Consider the following 20,684-nt stretch of genomic DNA (forward strand, 5'->3'; position numbering starts at 1 on the left):
GAAGTAAACATCGGGAGCTAGGAGTCACTTTGGACTGGTTCCAGGAGAACTGAATGCCTGCTGAAAGGATATTGTGAAAAGTATAGCTGTGAAGTACTTTTTTTCGGTTATGCTAAAAGTTAAGAAAGGGTAAGTTCTGAGTTGAAGTATAAATTGCCGAAAAAGATAGTGGTTAGTTGAATGTTCCTAGCCTTTTGTTAAAGCAAAAATCTTAAAATGTGAAATCTTGTGGTATCATTCAACTATTAACTGGAAGTTCGAATTTCTTAAAATTTAGCAGTCTCTATGGAGATTATAACAGTCTCCTGTGCATCTCTCTCTGCTTTTCTCTTTTTTTTCCAGCTCTTTTTAGTGTTGTCTCTGACTTTTCACCCTCCCCCTCCCTCCCTCCCTCCCCTTCTCCGCCCCCCTCACTCTCCGCCTCCGCCCTATGTGTCTGTTTTCATGAAGGAAGATGCAAGAAATCTCCCTGATACATTGGGGAGCCAATGGACTGGTGAGATTGTGGATCTGAAAGAAATTAATTTTAGTAATCAAGTAGTGCTGGAAAAATTAATGGGGCTGAAAGTTGATAAATTCCCTCCACCGGATGATCCACATCCCAGTGTTGAAAGAGGTGGCTATAGAGATAATGGGTGCATTGGTGATCACCTCCAAAACTCTATAGTTTTTGGAACAGCGCCTGCAGATTGGAAGGTAGCAAGTGTAAGTCCACTCTTTTAAGAAAAGAGGCAGAGAAAAATAGGGAACTACTGACCTGATAGCCTGACATTTGTCATAGGGAAAATTCTAGAATTTTTTTTTTCATTCATGGGATGTGGGTGTCGCTGGCTGGGCCAGCATTTATTGCCCATCCCTAATTGCCCTTGAGAAGGTGATGGTGAACTGCCTTCTTGAACCACTGCAGCCCATGTGCTGTGGGTACACCCACGGCGCTGTTAGGGAGGGAGTTCCAGGATTTTGACCCAGCGACAGTGAAGGAACGGCGATATATTTCCAAGTCAGGATGGTGAGTGGCTTGGAGGGGAATTTCCAGGTGGTGGTGTTCCCATCTGTCTGCTGCCCTTGTCCTTCCAGATGGTAGCAGGCGTGGGTTTGGAAGGTGTTGTCGAAGGAGCCTTGGGTGACTTCCTGCAGTGCATCTTGTAGATGGTACACACTGCTGCTACTGTGCGTTGGTGGTGGAGGGAGTGAATGTTTGTGGATGGGGTGCCAATCAAACGGGGCTGCTTTATCTTAGATGGTGTCGAGCTTCGAGTGTTGTTGGAGCTACAATTGTCCAGGCAAGTGGAGAGTATTCCATCACACTCCTGACTTATACCTTGTAGATGGTGGATGTACTTTGGGGAGTCAGGAGGTGATTTACACACCACAAGACTCCTAGCCACTGATCTGCTCTGGTAAAGCCATTGAATATCATGGGGTGATGGTTAGATTCTCCCTTGTTGGAGATGGCCATTGCCTGATACTTGCCTGGCGTAAATGTTACTTGTCACTTGTCAGTTCAAGCCTGGATATTGTCCAGGTCTTGCTGCATTTGGACATGGGCTGCTTCAGTATCTGAGGAGCTGTGACTGGTGTGGAACATTATGCAATCATTAACGAACATCCTCAGTTCTGACCTTATGATGGATGGAAGGTCATTGATGAAGCAGCTGAAGATGGTTGGGGCGAGGACACTACCCTGAGGAACTCCTGCAGCAATGTCCTGGAGCTGAGATGTTTGCCACAACCATCTTCTGTTGTGCTACCCCAGAGGGCTGTGGAGGCTCCGTCATCAAGTATGTCCAAGCAGAGGTCGATAGATTTCTAGGTACCAATAACAGCAAAGGATACGGGGATAGTGTGTGAAGATGGTGTTGAGGTAGACGATCAGCCATGATCCAGTTAAATCACAGAGCAGGCTCGAGGGGCAGAATGGCCTATTCCTGCTCCTATGTTTCTCCTTATGCAGAGAATGTTGGTTCCATAAAGCATTTGGAAGAGACGCCATTTTCGAGATCGCAGGTGCTGCCTGTTTTGGCAACAGGAAGACTAAAAATGGAATGATTTCTAAACGGGTAATAAATTGGTCCAAAGCGTTCTGAAGTACTGTTTATTATAAAGGCTCATTGCAGTTAACCATATTTTTGAAAAGCATTGGAAAGAGGAAAGGTGAGAAATAAGAGTGGAATGTGTATTGGCATTCCATCCCATCAGGGAGTTAGCTGTATCCTGAAGTAGTGTTTGGGCAGCGTTCAGGCTCGACAGCAGCTGAATGCCAAGGAGAAGACAGGTCCTGTCCTTAAAGCACAGATTGTCTTGTCAACCGGGTGTTGCTGCCCTGTGACCAGGGTTACTACTGGAATGTAGTCAACCAAAGTCATTTAATTTACCAGCACAGACCATTGATATCTGTCTTCTGGCCCTCCAGTTAGGATGGCCCAATTGCTTTCGGGGTTATCAGGGAGAATTGCCCTCGTGACAGGCCACTCCATTATTATCTCATTAATGAGCCAGGCTCCCTGATCTACCATCAGCAGCACACTCGATCACTCTGGTGCTGTTGAGCCTCAGAGACTTGACTTGGCTCCAAACTTCTAAAGACGGGTGTGTTGTCATTAGCTATCCTCCTGGGAACAGGAGCTCATTAATTAACCTATTTGAAAATGGCTGCACGTGTCTTTGAGTAGGTGATAGGAACTCACCCTGACCAGCACATCCGTTAACATCCGGTAGCTAAGTAATTGCAGCACCTTGGTGAGCACAGCTTCCAAATGCCGCTCGTTCTACCTGCTTGCACTGTGGAGATGCAGCAGCAGCTACAGGTCTATCTGCAAACTAGCCTTGGCAGGTGGCAATCTCTGAATGCCAAGCATCTGTTCTCATCTCTGGCATCTGGAACAGAGGCAGTGGCCTATTGGTAATGTCATGTCATCCAGAGGCCCAGGCTAATGCTCTGGCGGCACAGGTTCAAACCCAATCACGGCAGCTGGTGGAATTTAAATTCAATGAATAAACCTGGAATATAAAGCTAGTCTCAGTAATGGTGACCATGAAACTATCATTGGTTGTTGTAAAAACCCATCTGGTTCACTAGTGTCCTTTAGGGAAGGAAATCTGCCGTCCTTACCCAGTCTGGCCTACACGTCATGTGGTTGACTCTAAAGTGCCCTGTGAAATGGCCAAGCAAGCCACTCAGTTCAAAGGAAATTAGGGATGAGCAACAAATGCTGGCCTTGCCAGCGATGCCCACACCCTGTGAAAGAATACATTTTAAAAAATCTACCTTCCAGCAACTGCCAACCAAAGCCCTGCTTGCCTCATTGGCCCCCTCAGTGGCAATATGATAACTTCGAGGGGTTTATTCAGAGTCTGAATCATGAGGTTTGTGTGGTAATTGATTTTTGAAGAATGATTTTGGACAACTGATCGCCAGTAAGAATTGGATGACTGATTTGTGCCAGACAAGACATGGCCATGCCTTCAACAGAAGAAAACCGGAGAGTGAGCTCAGCCCGAGTAGTTATTTATTGGAGGTTATCAATGATTGCAGACCGTGACTCAGTTTTAAGAGCGGATTTTGACTTTAGCATTTGTTTGATTGTTCTTTTCCACAGCGTTGCCAGTGAGACTGAGGGACGCTGCAGCTAATTATGGAAATCAATACTACAGCTGCTGTCGTGCTGTAAAAGAGACTTTGGCAATGGTTAAGCACAGGCACCAGAGAGAGCATTTGACTGCTTTCCCCCTATTGCAATTTTCTGTTTAGTGGAGAACCTTGGTTAGGCCATGGTTAGAGTATTGCACATAGTTCTGGGTACCACTTTAGAGCAGAAAGAGGAGTGAAGGTTCACCAGATTGAGGTAGAAAGGTTCGAACTTGTATGCCTGTTGGCCAGAATGGAGAAGGTTGAATGTTTTTTTTTTCAAATTTGAGACAATAATTACTGAGAAATTGTTCCCACTGGTTGTTGAATCAAGAACAAGGGGGCACAGAGTGAGGATCATTTGGGAGGATGAAGGTAGAAGTTAGAACAGTTGTCACATGAGGGTTATTTCAGCACGAAATGCTTTACCACAAGGGGCAACTGAGACAGGAACTGTAGCATCATTCATTGTTGGCTGAGCAGCTGGCTTTGCTGAGGTCAGAGGTGGTGATTTTCCTCTTGTTTAGTCCAAAAACAACCAGATTTCCCAGCTTTCGTTGCTTTTACCGATTCCCTGTTTAATTCAGATTTTAATTGAAGTGCTATTAATGGTAATAGATAACCACAATGGGTTTTGCAATCAGAGATCTAAGGGTATTCAGTGCGACGAAATCACAGGCTCGGGGAGGTTAGTCAGTTGGACAGACCGTATCTGCAACAGTCTGAGGAGGAAATGGATTCTAATTTGTAAAAATAGCAGTGCCTAAAATATTTATGTTAGAGAAATTGTTTAACCGGTTGCTTGTCTGCTTTGTGCTTTGAAGAGAGAAGAGGGAATGATCCAAGGTCAGCTGAACAACTCTGACTCCAATCAGATCATTCGCGAGTTGAAGGACCAGATCACAGAATTGAAAACAGAGGTAAAGTCAAAGAATTGCTCCAGCTGTTGTGAATGCCTGCTGTGGTCACTTGGTGCTGTGACAAATTAAACATGAAGGAGTGTAGTGGTTTCTAATTTGGCTGCAACTTGGAAATTGAGTTGCAGGTCAAGTTCCATCTAACATTTATCCACATAGTCACAAAAGTGAAAATTTTCATTGAACCAACGCAATCAGAGTAATGAATGTAAATTTATTTTTCCATTTAGCAAGGATTTTTGTTATATTCAAAGAGCAGTAACCTGATGCAATTTTATTAAGACAGATGAAAATGGGCTTCTCACCAAAAATGAGCACGTTTAATATAGGTGTGCGGTCCTCCACCTGATAACCTGTGAAAGTGGCTTAAACTACACTGAACTGTCACTAGTTTTATTCATGTGCGCTTATCAGTTTTTTAGTAAATTAAACATTTTGATCTGACAAAACACCTGAAGTCTGCCTTCTAGTACCTGTGCACTAAAATAAGCAAACTTTCTGAATCAACGAACCCTCTCGATTTCAACCTGGGGGCGTGGTTGGTTTGTGGGTGAGGCCTGAGGCAAATTGAATCTTGAACCAGCCTAAATGATCTTGGAAAACACAAAGGTAAATGCTTCCAGCCGATTTGGTTGGATCAGGTGACAATACTGCCCTGGAAGTGATCGGTACATTACTCTGTATGTGACGTCTGCTGTACCTGCCCTGGGAGTGATCGGTACATTACTCTGTATGTGACGTCTGCTGTACCTGCCCTGGGAGCGATTGGTACATTACTCTGTATGTGACGTATGCTGTACCTGCCCTGGGAGCGATTGGTACATTACCCTGTATGTGATGTATGCTGTACCTGCCCTGAGAGTGATCGGTACATTACTCTGTATGTGACCATCTACTGTACCTGCCCTGGGAGTGCGAGAACCCCAGCACTTGCATTTCTTTGGAAACAGTATCTGTTTATATAACTTAACCCTAGCTCAAACCAGAAATTTTGAATTTGGGTTTATTCTGAGAACTCCAGGCTGACTTACGAATGGAGGACCCATTGTATAGCTGAACCTCGTCCAAAAACTAATTCTAATTCATTTCAACATTTCTCAAATGCCTTTTAGCTTGCTTTGTAAGCCTGCAATATAATCTAGAAAACCTCAAGAATCGTTGATCAGTTGGATTGTTTCTGGGTGATGACGAGATGTGCTGGGTTTAACCCAATATCTAGTGTTGCAGCTTTAGATTTCGAATTCTCTGATCCCACTGACCTGATTTTCCCCAGGACATTAACTTCACGACTTTTGTCCCACATTAGCAGTTGAAGTGAGTGAAGCTTTATCTTGGAGAGGACTATTGGGCTTGTGCCCCATGTGATGAGAATTTCTGCAGGACAGTGCGCTTTTCTTACCTTTCTTTATTTCGTATTATCCATTCACTTTGGTGACCCTGGGGGAAATTCAGAGGTGAAATGTGTCCACTTGACCTTATCAGCAAGGAATTAGGCATTTCAGGGACTATCAAAGCCATGAGGATGTGACAGCGCATCACTGTACACTATCACTTTTGACAATAGTTTGAGTTGGGATGGTATCCAGAGCACTGCCTCTGCTACAGGTTTTTGTTTTTTAAATTACTCTTCCCTTAAAAACCCTTCCCTTTTTCTATAAAGTACAACCAAAATGCCAGTTGGGAACTCCCCTACTTTATTGGGGAGTAGGTCCAGTCAAAACTGAACAGGTCCATAAAGCAAGATGTGAGCTGGTGAGACGTCATTCTGCATTTTCATGAGTTTTCTTCCTTTTGCATTTTAACCCAGGTCACCAACTTTTGAAAGCAGATTTGAACAAAAGGAGCAATTTTACAAAACGGTCATGAATCTTATATTAACTGAACCTGTCTAATAGATTGCCATATTCTCAGATTGATTCTTGACATTCCCTCCATGGTGTTAATGGTATGTTAATTAAGTTGCCAGGATACATGGGTGAAGGGCATTGTTTAATTAAGTACTTGGAGCACATATAAATAGGGGGTAGCTGGGACACTGGATGTGTGTAAGATTTAATAAAGTCAGTAAACTTTATAAAGAAAAGCTCTGTCTTGATTTTGACTTCACCAGCTGGCTTGGATCCTGGGATGTGTTTGGAAAGATAATCAGATTTAGACAGCTGTGCTTCAGTAACCATGTTTCTGATCAATTATCCTGTAAAAATCCATATTGTATATAATATGTGGTTCCCCTCTAATACCTTTGCCCTTTTGTCCATGTGTCAAACAAAATCAACTTTGACACAGATTCTCTATAAAATGACCTTTCCCTTTCAAGATTGAACTGCCCACTTTTATCTTATGATCACTTACAGTGGAAACTCCAGTAGCTGCCAGATTGAAGGCAGATAATCCCAGGTTATGCTGCACAGTGTTTAGATTCTGCTTTAACAGTTGAAGTGAGTAAATCCTCATCTTGGAGAGGACTAATACCCCCTGCTTTATGCTGTAATCAGTCCAGGCACACTTGCTGTTCCCTGAGTTAATGAGCTAAAATTTTAGATCAAATGTTTTTCTCGTCAAGCTCCAGCATCCTGATCTCCGAGGCAGATCTGCTCAGGAGCTGTGTGCGCGCTGGTCTCTTCGTCACTCACCAACCTCCGGCCGTCCCCACCAATCTCGCCTCCTCGGACAGCTGAACACTGCTCCATTGAAGTGCCTTACGTTTCCAGTAATGACAAAAAAAAAGTCATAACGTTGTCACTTTAGATAGATTAAGGGACTGCCGTTTAGAATTGCTTGTGCATTCCTTTTCCAATAACTTTAAAGCTGTGAAATAATTGATGAATTAGGCAGGCCAGATAACACAGCAAAGGGAGAACTTGGTGCTTCAAAATTCAATTATCAGATAAATGAGATGAAGTGTTTTACAAAACTTCTGTCTCTCAGACTATATCATGTTGACTTAGAACTGCTGTACGTGACACATTTGAGATGTGAATAGCTGTGGTGTCTGGTGCAGACTCAGCAATCAATACTGTCTGCTGCTGTAATTAAGATGCCAAATTACACTCTTCATAGGACAGCATCACATAAAGGTAACCAGTTTTGACATTTCCCTTCAGGGTCACTAACTACCTATAAGACAGGTCACTAGCTTTCTATCGTGACTGCCTCAGCTATCTTGTGTGGTTTTGGATGACTATTTAAATTTGTTTATGGGATGTGGGCGTTGCTGCCTGGGCCAGCATTTATTGCTCATCCCTAATTGCTCTTGAGAAGGTGGTGGTGGTGGTGAGCTGTTGTCTTGAACCGCTGCAGCCCATGTGGTGTGGGTACACCCACAATGTGCTAGGGAGGGAATTCCAGGATTTTGACCCAGTAATAGTGAAAGAACGGCAATATACTTCCAAGTCAGGGTGGTGGGTGGCTTGGAGGGGAACTTCTAGTAAGTGGTGTTCCCATGCGCTGCTGTCCTTGTCATTCCAGGTGGTAGAGGTCATGAGCTTGGAAGGTGCTGTCGCAGGAGCCTTGGTGAGTTCCTGCAGTGCATCTTGTAGATGCCACAGTGCATTGGTGGTGGAGGGAGTGAATGTTTGTGAATGGGGTGCCAGTCAAGCGGGCTGCTTTGTCCTGGATGGTGTCAAACTTCTTGAGTGTTATTGGATCTGCACTCATTCAGGCAAGTGGATCCATCACACTCTTTGACTTGTGCCTTGTGGTTGGGGTGGACAGACTTTGGGGAGTCAGGAGATGAATTACTCGCCACAGGATTCCTAGCCTCTGACCTCTTGTAGCCATAATATTTAAATGGCTAGTTCAGTTCAGTTTCTGGTCAATAGTAACCCCCCAGGATATTGATAGTGGGGGATTCAGTGATGGTAATGCCATTGAATGTCAAGTGGTGATGGTTAAATTCTCTCTTGTTGGAGATGGTCGTTGCTTGGCACTTGTGTCGCGTGAATGTTACTTGCCACTTGTGCCACTTGTCAGCCCAAGCCTGAATATTGTCCAGGTCTTGCGGAATTTGAACATGGACTGCTTCAGTATCTGAGGAGTTGTGAATGGTGCTGAACATTGTGTAATCATCAGCGAACATCTCCACTTCTGGATCTTATGATTAAGGGAAGGTCATTGATGAAGCATCTGAAAATGATTGGGCCAAGGACACTACCCTGAGGAACTCCTGCAGTGACCCCCTAGGACTGATTGACCTCCAACAACCTCAACCATCTTCCTTTGTGCTAGGTATGACTCCAACCAGCGGAGAATTTCCATTCACATTGACTCCAGTTTTGCTAGAGCTCCTTGATGCCACACTCGGTCAAATGCAGCCTTGATGTCAAGAGCAGTCACTCTCTCCTCATGACCTGTACACACATGACTCACCGATACCTATCTAGGAGCATGACTGAATTGAATTCTATAACAAATTGAAAAAAAATTAAAAACAGACAAAAAAATTGGATATAAGGCATCTATTGGTCAGCCTTTCTCCCCTGAAGGGAAAACATTTTGTAGTTTTACTCTCCAAATGTCTCATTTGTTGCAACATTAACACAACTGGGCCATAACAGCCGGCATTGGGGGTAGTTAGAAGGACCCAAAGGTTGTTTCAACAGGGAATGCTTTTCTCACAGGGTCAGAGACTATAACATCATTTGAAAGTGAATTGGACAAGTGTTTGGAAATGAAGTGTATATATCCATACTGGAGATGAGATTAAAGTGTAAAGTCCTGATGTGATTCACATAGACAAGGTGGCGCAAATGGCCTCCTTTTGTGTTGCAATGACTATAGTCCAATGACCTTGTCTTGACTCAGTTTATAATGCATTAAGCACAGGAATTTTCACAGTGACTCTCAAAAATTAATGTCAACCCTTGTTTCTCAGTAAACTTGGTGATAATGTTAAAGTCTTAACCTTTAAGTGCTGCTGACACCTTATTTCAGTGAGGCTGGCTCACTGAGCCCTTGTGGGTACTAGGAATGATTCATGTCAGATGGAGCAATTACAACTAATACGTCTGCCCCACTTAGTTGCAGAAGCAGCTTTTCATCTCTTCTGAATGCAATGTTCCAGTTGTGGGTGTCAACCTTGCTCCAGACTGACTGTCAGAACACCCTTATTTATGGCTATTTAAGCATCAGCCCAGTAAAACATTTGCATAAAAGCTGTCAATTGCTCATGAATAATGGGAAATAGGGTAGAATGAATGTTAACACAAAGGAGAGGCCTAGTAGCTATACTCCCCTCTGCTACCTCGCCTGGGCAGCGGTTGCCAATGTCCCCATGCCCAGTAAAGGCATCATGCCCTGTTGTGTAGCATCCCCTAATGCATGCCCCAGCGGACTCCGCACAGACTAGATCTTCTGGGCTGTAATAAAAACAGAAAATGCTGGAAGAACTCAGCAGGTTGTCAAGGGCAGTTGGGGATGGGCAATAAATGCTGGCCTAGCCAGCGACGCCCACACCCCGTGAACAAATAAAAAAAAGTCTCGATGCAGCTGTGGAGAGAGGAACAGAGTTAATGTTTTGAGTCTGTACAACTCTTCTTCAGAGCCCTCCTGGGTTGTACATCTCCGTCTTTCACTCCATCAAGCAGCTGAGCCATCAAGGATATATCTTGAGTCTAGTCTTTCGGAGGCAAATATTCTGCTCTTGTGTCCCGTAGAATCATAAACCTTTACAGAACAGGAGGAGGTCATTCGGCCCATTGTATTTGTGCTAGCCCTCTGTCCCACAATTTTTTTCCTTTTTTAAAGAACCAGCATTTATATAGCACCTCTCACATTCTTGGGATTTCCCAAAGTGCTTAATGTCCATTGAGTTACTTATGAAGTGCAGTTAGTCACTGTTGTTCTGTGGGTGAATGCAGCAGCCAGTTTACACACAGCAGGAGCACATGGTGATGAAATGAGTGTCTGGATAATCCAGTTTGGTGGTGGTTTGGCGGGCGAGGGAGATATAATGGCCAGGACACCAGGGGGGAACTCCCTGCTCTCCCATTACTATCATGTAACCCCTTTCCAATACCATACAGGAGCTGGCCCGACATAGGCTGGGTGGGCCAAAGCGTGGCCTCGTGTGCTGTCTCATTCAGTGATTCTATCATGTGACCTCTCCAGCACTGCCACGTGATCAGAACAAGCAAAGCGTTTAGCATTTCCATGTTCTCCAGGAGATACTGTATCTTACCGCTTCAAGGATCCCTTGTCACTGTTGAATGCTGAGCTGAGGCACTTTTAAACCAGATGTTTACTGCACAGAATCATAGAGTTTTTAAATTTGCTGTTGGGATGTGGCTGTGACTAGCAAAGTCCCATTTATTACCCGTTTCTGGTTACCTTGAGAGGATAGTGGAGAGTCTTAGTGTTTCTAGAACCGCGTGGCTTGCCAGACTATTGAACAGAGCAGGAAGAGTCAGTTGGGATTTTATTGACAGTTTCAAAAGCTTTCGAGGGCAGTTCTTCCTCCATTTCCAGCCTAAAGCACCTATATTAAATTCGAATTGGGAATGGGAATTTGAACTCTGGATTACTAGTCCGGCACTGTAGTCGCTGCATGATGATGGTGCAGAGAACGCTGCCCCCATTTACTCATAATGCCTCACATGGCCCATCCCCAGGCTGCTTCCAACCTGAGGACTAGCTACCTGATATAAAGTGAATAACAACACAAAGCTGGCAACACTAGCACAGATACCTTCCTTTATAACCATGAAATAGGGACACTGGCTTTAAAATGTGACTCCCATCCGGGACTCAGCAGTTAATCGATTCACCACGGGGCAACTAACACCGGAAGAAGGAGGAATTTGCATTTATTTAGAACCTTCCATGACCTCCAGATGTTTAAAAGTGCTTTACAGCTAATGAAGTACTTTTGAAGAGTAGTCACTGTTATGATGTAGGAAATGCTGCAGTCGATTTGCACACACACTACTGCGATAAATGAGCAGATCATCTGTATTTTAGGTGTTGGTTTAAGGATAAAATGTTAGCCGGGTCACAAGGTGAAGTCCCCCTGTCGTTCTTCAAATCACAGAATCACAGTGCAGAAGAGGCCCTTTGGCCCATCGAGTCTGCACCGACACGTGAGAAACACCTGACCTACCTACCTAATCCCATTTACCAGCACTTGGCCCATAGCCTTGAATGTTATGACATGCCAAGTGCTCATCCAGGTTCTTTTTAAAGGATGTGAGGCAACCCGCCTCCACCACCCTCCCAGGCAGTGCATTCCAGACCGTCACCACCCTCTGGGTAAAAAGATTTTTTCTCTCATCCCCCCCTAAACCTTCTGCCCCTCACCTTGAACTTATGTCCCCTTGTGACTGACCCTTCAACTAAGGGAAACAGCTGTTCCCTATCCACCCTGTCCATGCCCCTCATAATCTTATACACCTCGATCAGGTCGCCCCCTCAGTCTTCTCTGCTCCAACGAAAGCAACCCAAGTCTATCCAACCTTTCCCCGTGTCATGGGGCCTTTTGCCTCTGCCTGAGGCGCCAGATTGGGCCTCGGTTTAACATCTCGTCTGAAAGACAGCACGTCTGAAGCTGCGGCGCTCCCATAATGTTGAAGAGTTAGCCTAGATTTTATACTGTAGCCTGGAATGAACCTACAACCCTCTGACTCAGACAAGAGTGCTACCCACTGAACCGCTGCTAAGTTCCTGCAACTCCTAGTGGTTCACTGCAGTGTTTTGTGAAGTTTTGTTTTAACAAACTATAAAGGGCAAGGGGAAAATATGATTTTATATTGAAATGACTGCTCCTCTTTCGTCCCCCCGCCCCCCACCCTAGGAATATAATAGTAAACCAATCAATTTACTTTCCAAGTTTGGAAGCAGCAGTTGTCAGGAATTGAACCGGTCCCAGTCCTGGGAGCGGCTGGATTTTTGGGCACGAGGGAAGTGTTGAAAATCAGTGTTAATGGGGAAAAGTTTAATCAGAGCTTGGAAACTATATCCAGATCAGTGATTTAAACTCGGGTGCTAATCAGAGGTACTTAGTTTAGTCACTCACCACACAATGAGAGGGGGAGGTGTAGTGATGAATTTTAAGTCACGCAAGCATGAAAGGCCACACTAGGTAGTGTTATTAGTGTAATGGAGTGTGATCAGCTGATAATCACGCCAGAACACTTGTGAAAATGAGCAGTTATTGGGGTGTTTCATGTTAACCAGCGACGTTATGACAAAACCAATTTTAGGAAAGATTCAGTAAGTGGTGTTTTTATAGCACCTGGATTGTCGTAAAAACCCACCCGGTTCACTAATGTCCTTTAGGGAAGGAAATCTGCCGTCCTTACCTGGTCTGGCCTACATGTGACTCCAGACCCACAGCAAAGTGGTTGACTCTTAACTGCCCTCTGAACAAGGGCAATAAATGCTGGCCTAGCCAGTGATGCCCACATCCCATGACTGAATGAAAAGGAAAGCCTTGATGCTAGATGTTTGCATTTGCCTGATTTGCAGGGCTTGACATCAGCTCACAGTTCACAAGGAAATGCAAATGGTGAAAGGTTTTTTTTTACAAAGCATGTCTTGATTTTAAAATTTGCACCTTTGTTTTCAAACCGCTCCATGGCCTTGCCCTCCCTATCTTTGTAATCTACTCCAGCCCCACAATCTTCCAAGATATCTGCACCACTCTAATTCTAGCCCTCCTGCACTTCCCTGATTGGAATCACTCTGCTCTTGGTGGCCGTGCCTTCAGTTGTTAAAACCCTAAGCTTTGGAATTCCGTCCCTACACTCCCTCTCTGTGCCTTCCTTTCACCTTTAAAGAGTCATAGAGTAATTTATGGCACAGAAGGAGGCCATTTGGCCCGTCAGCTCTGCCAGCTGCCCATGAGCAAGACGCTTGTTAAAACCTATCTCTTTAACCAAGCTTTTGGTCACCTACCCTAATATCTCCTTATGTGGCTTGTGTTATATTTTGTTCTATAATGTGCCTGTAAAGCTCCTTAAAAGTTTTCATTCTGTTAACATCATCTCTATATAGAGGTGGTGGTTCTAGGTAAACTCCATCTTGCTCAAAGGTTTCAATTAAAAGATCAGCTACAATCAACTGTATCTCCGAAATTACAAAACACCAACATATCTTTAGTATATTTGATTTTGTGTAATTTGCTTCTTCCATCAGAACATGTGTAGAAGGGACTAGTCCAGTCCACTTCCTGTTCTCACGGGGTTTTCTTTTATCTATCTTTTTGGGGATTGAGTGTCACTGGCAAGGCCAGCATTTGTTGCCCATCCCTAGTTGCTCTTGAGAAGGTGGTGGTGAGCTGCCTTCTTGAACCGTTGCAGTCCATGTGGTGTAGATACACCCACAATGTGCTAGGGAGGGAGTTCCAGGATTTTGACCCAGCGACAGTAAAGGAGCGGCGATCTATTTCCAAGTGAGGATGGTGTGTGGCTTGGAGGGGAACTTCTAGGAGGTGGTGTTCCCATGCGCTGCTGTCCTTGTCATTCTAGGTGGTAGAGGTCATGAGCTTGGAAGGTGCTGTCGCAGGAGCCTTGGTGAGTCCCTGCAGTGCATCTTGTAGATGATACACACTGCTGCCACTGTGCGTCGGTGATGGAGAGAGTGAATGTTTGTGGATGGGGTGCCAATCAAGTGGGCTGCTTTGTCCTGGATGGTGTCAAGCTTCTTGAGGGTTATTGGAACTGCACTCATCCAAGCAAGTGGAGAGTATTCTATCACAGTCCTGACTTGTCCCTTGTAGATGGTGGACAGACTTTAGTGGGAGGTAAGATAACTTGCAACAGAATTCCCAGCCTCTGACCTGCTCTTGTAGTCACAGTGTTTATATGGCTGCTCCAGTTCAGTTTCTGGTCAATGGTAACTTCCAGGCTGTTGTTGGTGGGGGATTCAGTGATGGTAATGCCATTGAATGTCAAGGGGAGATGGTTGGATTCTCTCTTGTTGGAGATAGTCATTGCCTGGCATTTGTGTAGCATGAACTTTACTTGCCACTTAACAGCCCAAGCCTGAATGTTGTCCAGGTCTTGTAGCGTGTGGACACAGACTCCTTCAGTATCTGTGGAGTGACAAACGGGAGTAAACATCCCCACTTCTCACCATAAAATGGAGGGAAACTCAATGATGAAGATGGTTTAGCCTAGGACGCAACCTTGAGGAACTCTTGTAGTGATAATCAGGGTTGAGTGGATTGGCCTCCAGCAACAACAACCATCTTCCTTTGTTCTATATATGTCTCCAACTGGTGAAGATTCCCATTGAGTTCAATTTTGCTAGGGCTCTTTGATGCCACACTGGGTCAAACATTGCCTTGATATCATTTGTTGATGATCAAGAGGAGGCTGATGGGGCAGTAATTGGCCGAATTAGATTGGTCATGCTTTTTGTGGACAGGATATACCTGGGCGATTTTTCACATTGCCGGGTAGATGCTAGCGTTGTAGCTGGACTGGAACAGCTTGACTAGTTCTGGAGGCTAAATCTAGTCGCGAGTACTACTGCCGAGATGTTGCCAGGGCTCACAGCCTATGCTGCATCCAGAATCCTCAGCTGTTTCTTGATATGTGGAGTGAAGGGAGTTGGCTGGAGACTGGCACCTGAGACGCTGGGGCTCTCGGAAGATAGATTATCCATTCTGCACTTCTGGCTGAAGATGGTTGCAAATGCTTCAGCCTTGTGTTTTGCAAAGATAGCTGGGCTCCTCCTTCATTGAAGATGGGGATATTTGTGGAGCTGCCTCCTGCTTAGCTATTTAATTGTCCACCAACAATAAACGGCTGGATGTGGCAGGACTGCAGAGATTAGATCTGATTCATGAATTGTGGGATCACTTAACTCTGTCTTTTAAACAGTTGCTTCCAGTTTGGCATGCAAGTAGTCTTGTGTTGAAGCTTCACTAGGTTGACACCTCATTTTTAGGTTCTGCTCCTGACATGCCGTTCTGCGCTCTTCATCGAACCAAATGGGGATCGCCCAGCTTGATGGTAATGGTAGAGTGGAGGGATATGATGGGTCGTGAGGTTGCAGATTGTGGTTGAGTACAATTCTGTTGCTGCTGATGGCCCACATCCCCTCATGGATGCCCAGTTTTGAGCTGCTAGATCTGTTCTGAATCTCTCTCATTTAGCACAGTGGTAGTGCCACACAACACGATGGATCATATCCCCAATTTGAGACGCAATGATAATCAAACCCTCTTGTGCAGTAAACTCAAAACATGTTCTCATGAGACAATTGAGCACATGATTTCGTTGTAGAGCCTTACTACTCTATATAGCCACAGCTAAGATTATTCACCTTGGGACCAGAGAAGTCACATTGTGGTAGACTCCTTGTTTAGGACCAGATAAGTCAACAGCACAGTCCATTTGTCTCATAATGCCTGCTGTCCATGCTGTTTATGAGAGCAACCAGAACTAATCCTATAACCCTGCTCTCTCCCCTTGACCTGTACCCTGCTCTCTCCCCTCGCCCTGTATCCTGCTCTCTCCCCTCGCCCTGTATCCTGCTCTCTCCCCTCGCCCTGTATCCTGCTCTCTCCCCTCGCCCTGTATCCTGCTCTCTCCCCTTGCCCTTTATCCTTCTGCAGTTCAAATGTTTATCCGTTCTTTAAGCAATGTAATGGGTCTCCCAGTGACAGAACATTCCAAAATCTGACATCTCTGTGGAAATAAATGTCTCCTGACCAACCCCCCCTACCCCCTGCACTCTGTGACATGTTAAAATGATGAGACTGATTTCCAACTGAAGAAATAACCTTTCTTTCATTTATCAGAACTCTTGATAATTTTTTTTAAAATCTGTTAAATCTCTTTCCAAAAGTTCCTTGCTCCAATGGACATTTGAGAAGTCAGTCAGATGCTTGCTCTCTGCTGACGAGAGCACTTTGTGGCTGTGCTTAGGGTGGATAAGTCATCTGGTCCAAGTGGCTTATATCCCAGGTTGCTTAAGGTGGTGAGGGTGGAGATAACAGGCTTGATATTAGAATACAGTAAAATTTCAAAATTTGCCAAAGATAACAAATTGGAGGTGTGGCAAACAGTGAAGATGATACCAATTGTCTGCAGCAGGACATAGGTGAGCAGAATGGGCAGACAAGTGGCAAATGGTTTTTAATACAGAGAAGTGTCAGATGATGCATTTTGGCAGAATTGGGCAGAGAGACGCAATATAGACTTAATGGTGTCATTCTAAAGAGTGTTTGGGGACAGAGGGACCTGGGGTTTATGTGCATAGATTCTTGAAGGTGGCAGGATATATTGGGAGAGTAGTTAGCAAAGTATATGGGATCTTAAATAGAGGTGGTGTATACAAAAACAAGGAAGTTACACTGAACCTGCATAAAGGTCTGGTTAGGCCATAACGAGAGTATTGTGTCCAGTTCTGGTCCCCATACTTGAGGAAGGATGTGGAGAGAGCAGAGAGATTCCAGAGATGAGGGATTTTAACTACAAGGTTAAGTTGAAGAAACTGGAGTGGTTGTTCTTGGAGCAAAGGAGGCTGAGGGGAGATTTGATAGATGTGCATGAAATAATGACAGGCTTAGATAAGGTAGACAAAGAAAAGCTGTGAAAAAACAGTGACATCACAGGAAAACCGTAAGTTCATTGGTTAGTAAGTAACTGCTAGTTTGAACCACCTATTCTAAGTTGATGTCAGATTAAAGGTGACTACTGGGGCCCAGGATCGGAGGCCTAACACTTCAGCTTCAACCCAGCAGAGAGAGTGAGTTCCAGTTGATTTTAAAAGTGTATTTTGAATCTCTATCCTAACTTGTTTTCAGATTAAAGGTAAATAGGAGAAATATTTTACAGATTGATAAATTAAAGACCAGTAGGAAATTTAAAAACAAATCGAAAAACTAATTAAATAAAATAGAGATGCAGGGCCAGGCTATGTGTTGTAGCTACATGATGTGTGGGAGCTGGTGGACCCCATTGTGGTTCCTAGTGACCACACCTGGAGCAAATGTTGGTTGCTCGAGGAACTCCGGCTCAGAGTTGATGAGCTGGAGTCTGAGCTTCGGACACTGTGACACATCAGGAAGGGGGAGAGTTACCTGGCCGCTGTTTCAGGAGGCAGTCACACCCCTTAGATTCAGCCAGTGGTCAGGGACAGAAGGGTGTGACCATGAGGGAAACAGGTAGAGGGATCCAAGAAGTAGCACTGCAGGAGCCACAGCCCTTGCCCTTATCCAACAGGTTTGAGATTCTTGCTCCCTGTGTGGATGAGAGCGGGGGCTGTAGGGAGGATGAGCAAACTGACCATAGCACCATGGTACAGGGAGCCATTCAAGTGGGGGGAGAAAAGAGAAATGTAGTTGTAATCGGGAATAGATAATGTTCTCTGTAGCCAGGATCGAGAGTCCTGAAGGCTGTGTTGCCTACCTGGTGCCAGGGTTAAGGATACCTCATCTGGGCTGCAGAGGATTAAAGAGGTAAATGCGTGGCTCAAAGATTGGTGTAGGAGAAATGGGTTTGAATTCATGGGACATTGGCACCAGTACTGGGGAAAGAGGGAGCTATTCCATTCGGATGGGCTCCAGTTGAATCAGGCTGGGACCAGTGTCCTGGCGAATCGCATAACTAGGGTTGTGGATAGGCCTTTAAACTAAGTAGTAGGGGGGGAGGGTTCAGTTGCATGGAAATATACAAAATCAAAGTTTAAGGAGAGGGTAAGAGTGCAGGTTAGTGACGAGGCTGATCATTACCAAACAGTGAAAGGAAGGGACAGAGTGTGTGAACACCATATTGCGCCAAAGAATCATATAAGAGTAGGGAAAATTGACAATAGGGCAAACTTAAAGGCTTGGTATCTGAATGCGCATAGAATTCGGAATAAAACTAATGAATTAACAGCTCAAATAGAGGTAAATAGGTATGATTTGGTGGCGATTACTGAGACATGGTTACAGGGAGAACAGGTATGGGAGTTGAATATCCTAGGATACTCAGTGTTTCGGAAGGATAGGCAGGAAAGAAAAGGAGGTGGTGGAGCTTTGTTAGTAAAGGAAGAGATCAGTGCTATAGTGAGGAATGATATAGGCACTGGAGAGCAAGACGTAGAGTCAGTTTGGGTAGAAATAAGAAATAGCAAGGGAACGAAGTCCCTGGTGGGAGTAATCTATAGGTCCCCAGACAGTAGTTCAGCAATAGGGCACAGTATAAACCAGGAAATACTGGGAGCATGTAAGAAAGGAACGGCAATAATAATGGGTGATTTTAATATGCATATAGACTGGACTAATCAAATTGGCAAGGGTAGCTTCGAGGAAGAGTTCATAGAATGTATTAGAGATTGTTTCTTGGAGAAATATGTTGTGGAACCAACCAGGGAGCAGGCTATTTTGGATTTGGTTTTGTGTAATGAGATGAGGTTAATTAATGATCTCAGAATAAAGGATCCTCTAGGGAAGAGTGATCATAGCATGCTAGAATTTCAAGTTCAGTTTGAGAGTGAGAAACTTGAGTCCTACACCAGTGTTCTGGTGTTAAACAAAGGTAACTACATAGGCATGAGGGCAGATTTGCCCCCAGTGGACTGGGCAGGAAGACTACAAGGTAGGACAGTTGATGAACAGTGGCAGATATTTAAGGAGATATTCAATTCCTCCCAAGTAAAATATATTCCAAAGAGGAAGAAAGATGGTAAGAGGGGGAAAAAGCATCCATGGCTAAGCAAGGAAGTTAAAGATAACATAAAGGCAAAAACTAAGGCATACTAAATTGCAAAGGTCAGTGGCAGGCTGGAAGATTGGGAAACATTTAAAAATCAACAAAGGGTTACTAAAAAAAATAATAAAAAAGGTAAATTATGAATGAAAACTGATAGCAAAAGCTTCTACAAGTATATAAAAGGAAGGAGAGTAGCTAAAGTGAATGTTGATCCCTTAGAGGATGAGACTGGGGAGTTAATAGTGGGGAACGTAGAAATGGCAGAGATGCTTAATCAATATTTTGCCTCAGTTTTCACAGTGGAGGACACTAGTACTACCCCAATAGTAACAGGTAGTGCACAGGGTATAGAGAAGGAGGAACTTAGAACAATCACCATCACTAGAGAAAAAGTACTGAGCAAACTATTGGGATTAAAGGGTGACAAGTCCCCAGGACCTGATGGCCTACATCCCAGGGTCTTAAAGGAAGTGGCAGCTTTGATAGTAGATGCCTTGGTAATAATATTCCAAAATTCCCTGGATTCTGGAAAGGTTCCAGTGGATTGGAAAAATGCTAATAAAACGCCCTTATTCAAAAAGGGAAGTGTTGTTGCAACTGTACAAGGCATTGGTGAGATCGCACCTGGAGTACAGTGCAAGTTTTGGTCCCCTTACTGGAGGAAGGACGTAGTTGCATTGGAGGCAGTTCAGAGGAGGTTCATTAGATTGATTCCAGAGATGCGGGGCTTGTCTTGTGAGGAGAGATTGAGCAGTTTAGGCCTATATTCACTGGAGTTTAGAAGGATGAGAGGGGATCTAATTGAGGCATATAAGATGCTAAAGGGGATAGACAAAGTAGATGTGGAGCAGATGTTTCCCCTTGTGGGGCATTTTAGAACGAGAGGCCATAGTTTTAGGCCAGGGGTGGTAGATTTAAATCAGAGATGAGGAGGAATTACTTTTCTCAAAGGGTCGTGTGTCTGTGGAATTCACTACCTCAGAGTGCAGTGGATGCCGGGACACTGAATTATTTAAGGAGGAGATACAGATTTTTAATTAGTAACGGGTTGAAAGGTTATGGGGAGAGGGCAGGAAATTGAGTTGAGGCCGAAGTTTGATCAGCCAAGATCGTATTGAATGGCGGGGCAGGCTCGAGGGGCTGAATTGCCTACTCCTGCTCCTTGTTCTTATGTTTGTTCTTATTAGCTGATAGTACAAGGACTCGGGGGGTGGGGTTGGGGGACACAACTTGAAGGCTTTGGGCAAGAGATGCAAGAAGGATGTGAGGGTGAACTATTTGACACAGCAAGTGGTAACGATCTGGAACTCGCTGCCTACAAGGGCAGTGGAAGCAAAGATGATCAATGATTTTAAGGAGATTGGATGGGGCACTTGAAGGAAATAAACTTTCAGGTTTACGGGGATAGAGCGGAGGAATGGGATTGATTGGATTGCCCTACAGAGAGCTGCCATTGACTCAGTGGACTCCAGCGCTGTGTTGACTCAATAACTGTAG

The 20,684-nt window shown here is 44.5% G+C and overlaps 1 protein-coding gene across 1 annotated transcript in view; it reads left to right on the forward strand.

Moving 5' to 3' along the window:
- The window catches only part of LOC144668744 (EVI5-like protein), a 121,691-nt gene that overhangs the window by 82,432 nt on the left and 18,575 nt on the right, over positions 1-20,684 (forward strand). Inside the window, exon 9 of the mRNA XM_078531075.1 lies at positions 4,453-4,548. Within this exon, the coding sequence (XP_078387201.1) occupies positions 4,453-4,548 (96 nt within the window). The remainder of the gene's footprint in view (positions 1-4,452; positions 4,549-20,684) is intronic.

Source organism: Cetorhinus maximus, chromosome 28 (genome assembly GCF_964194155.1).
Source record: "Cetorhinus maximus chromosome 28, sCetMax3.hap1.1, whole genome shotgun sequence".
Classification (NCBI taxonomy): Eukaryota; Metazoa; Chordata; class Chondrichthyes; order Lamniformes; family Cetorhinidae; genus Cetorhinus; species Cetorhinus maximus.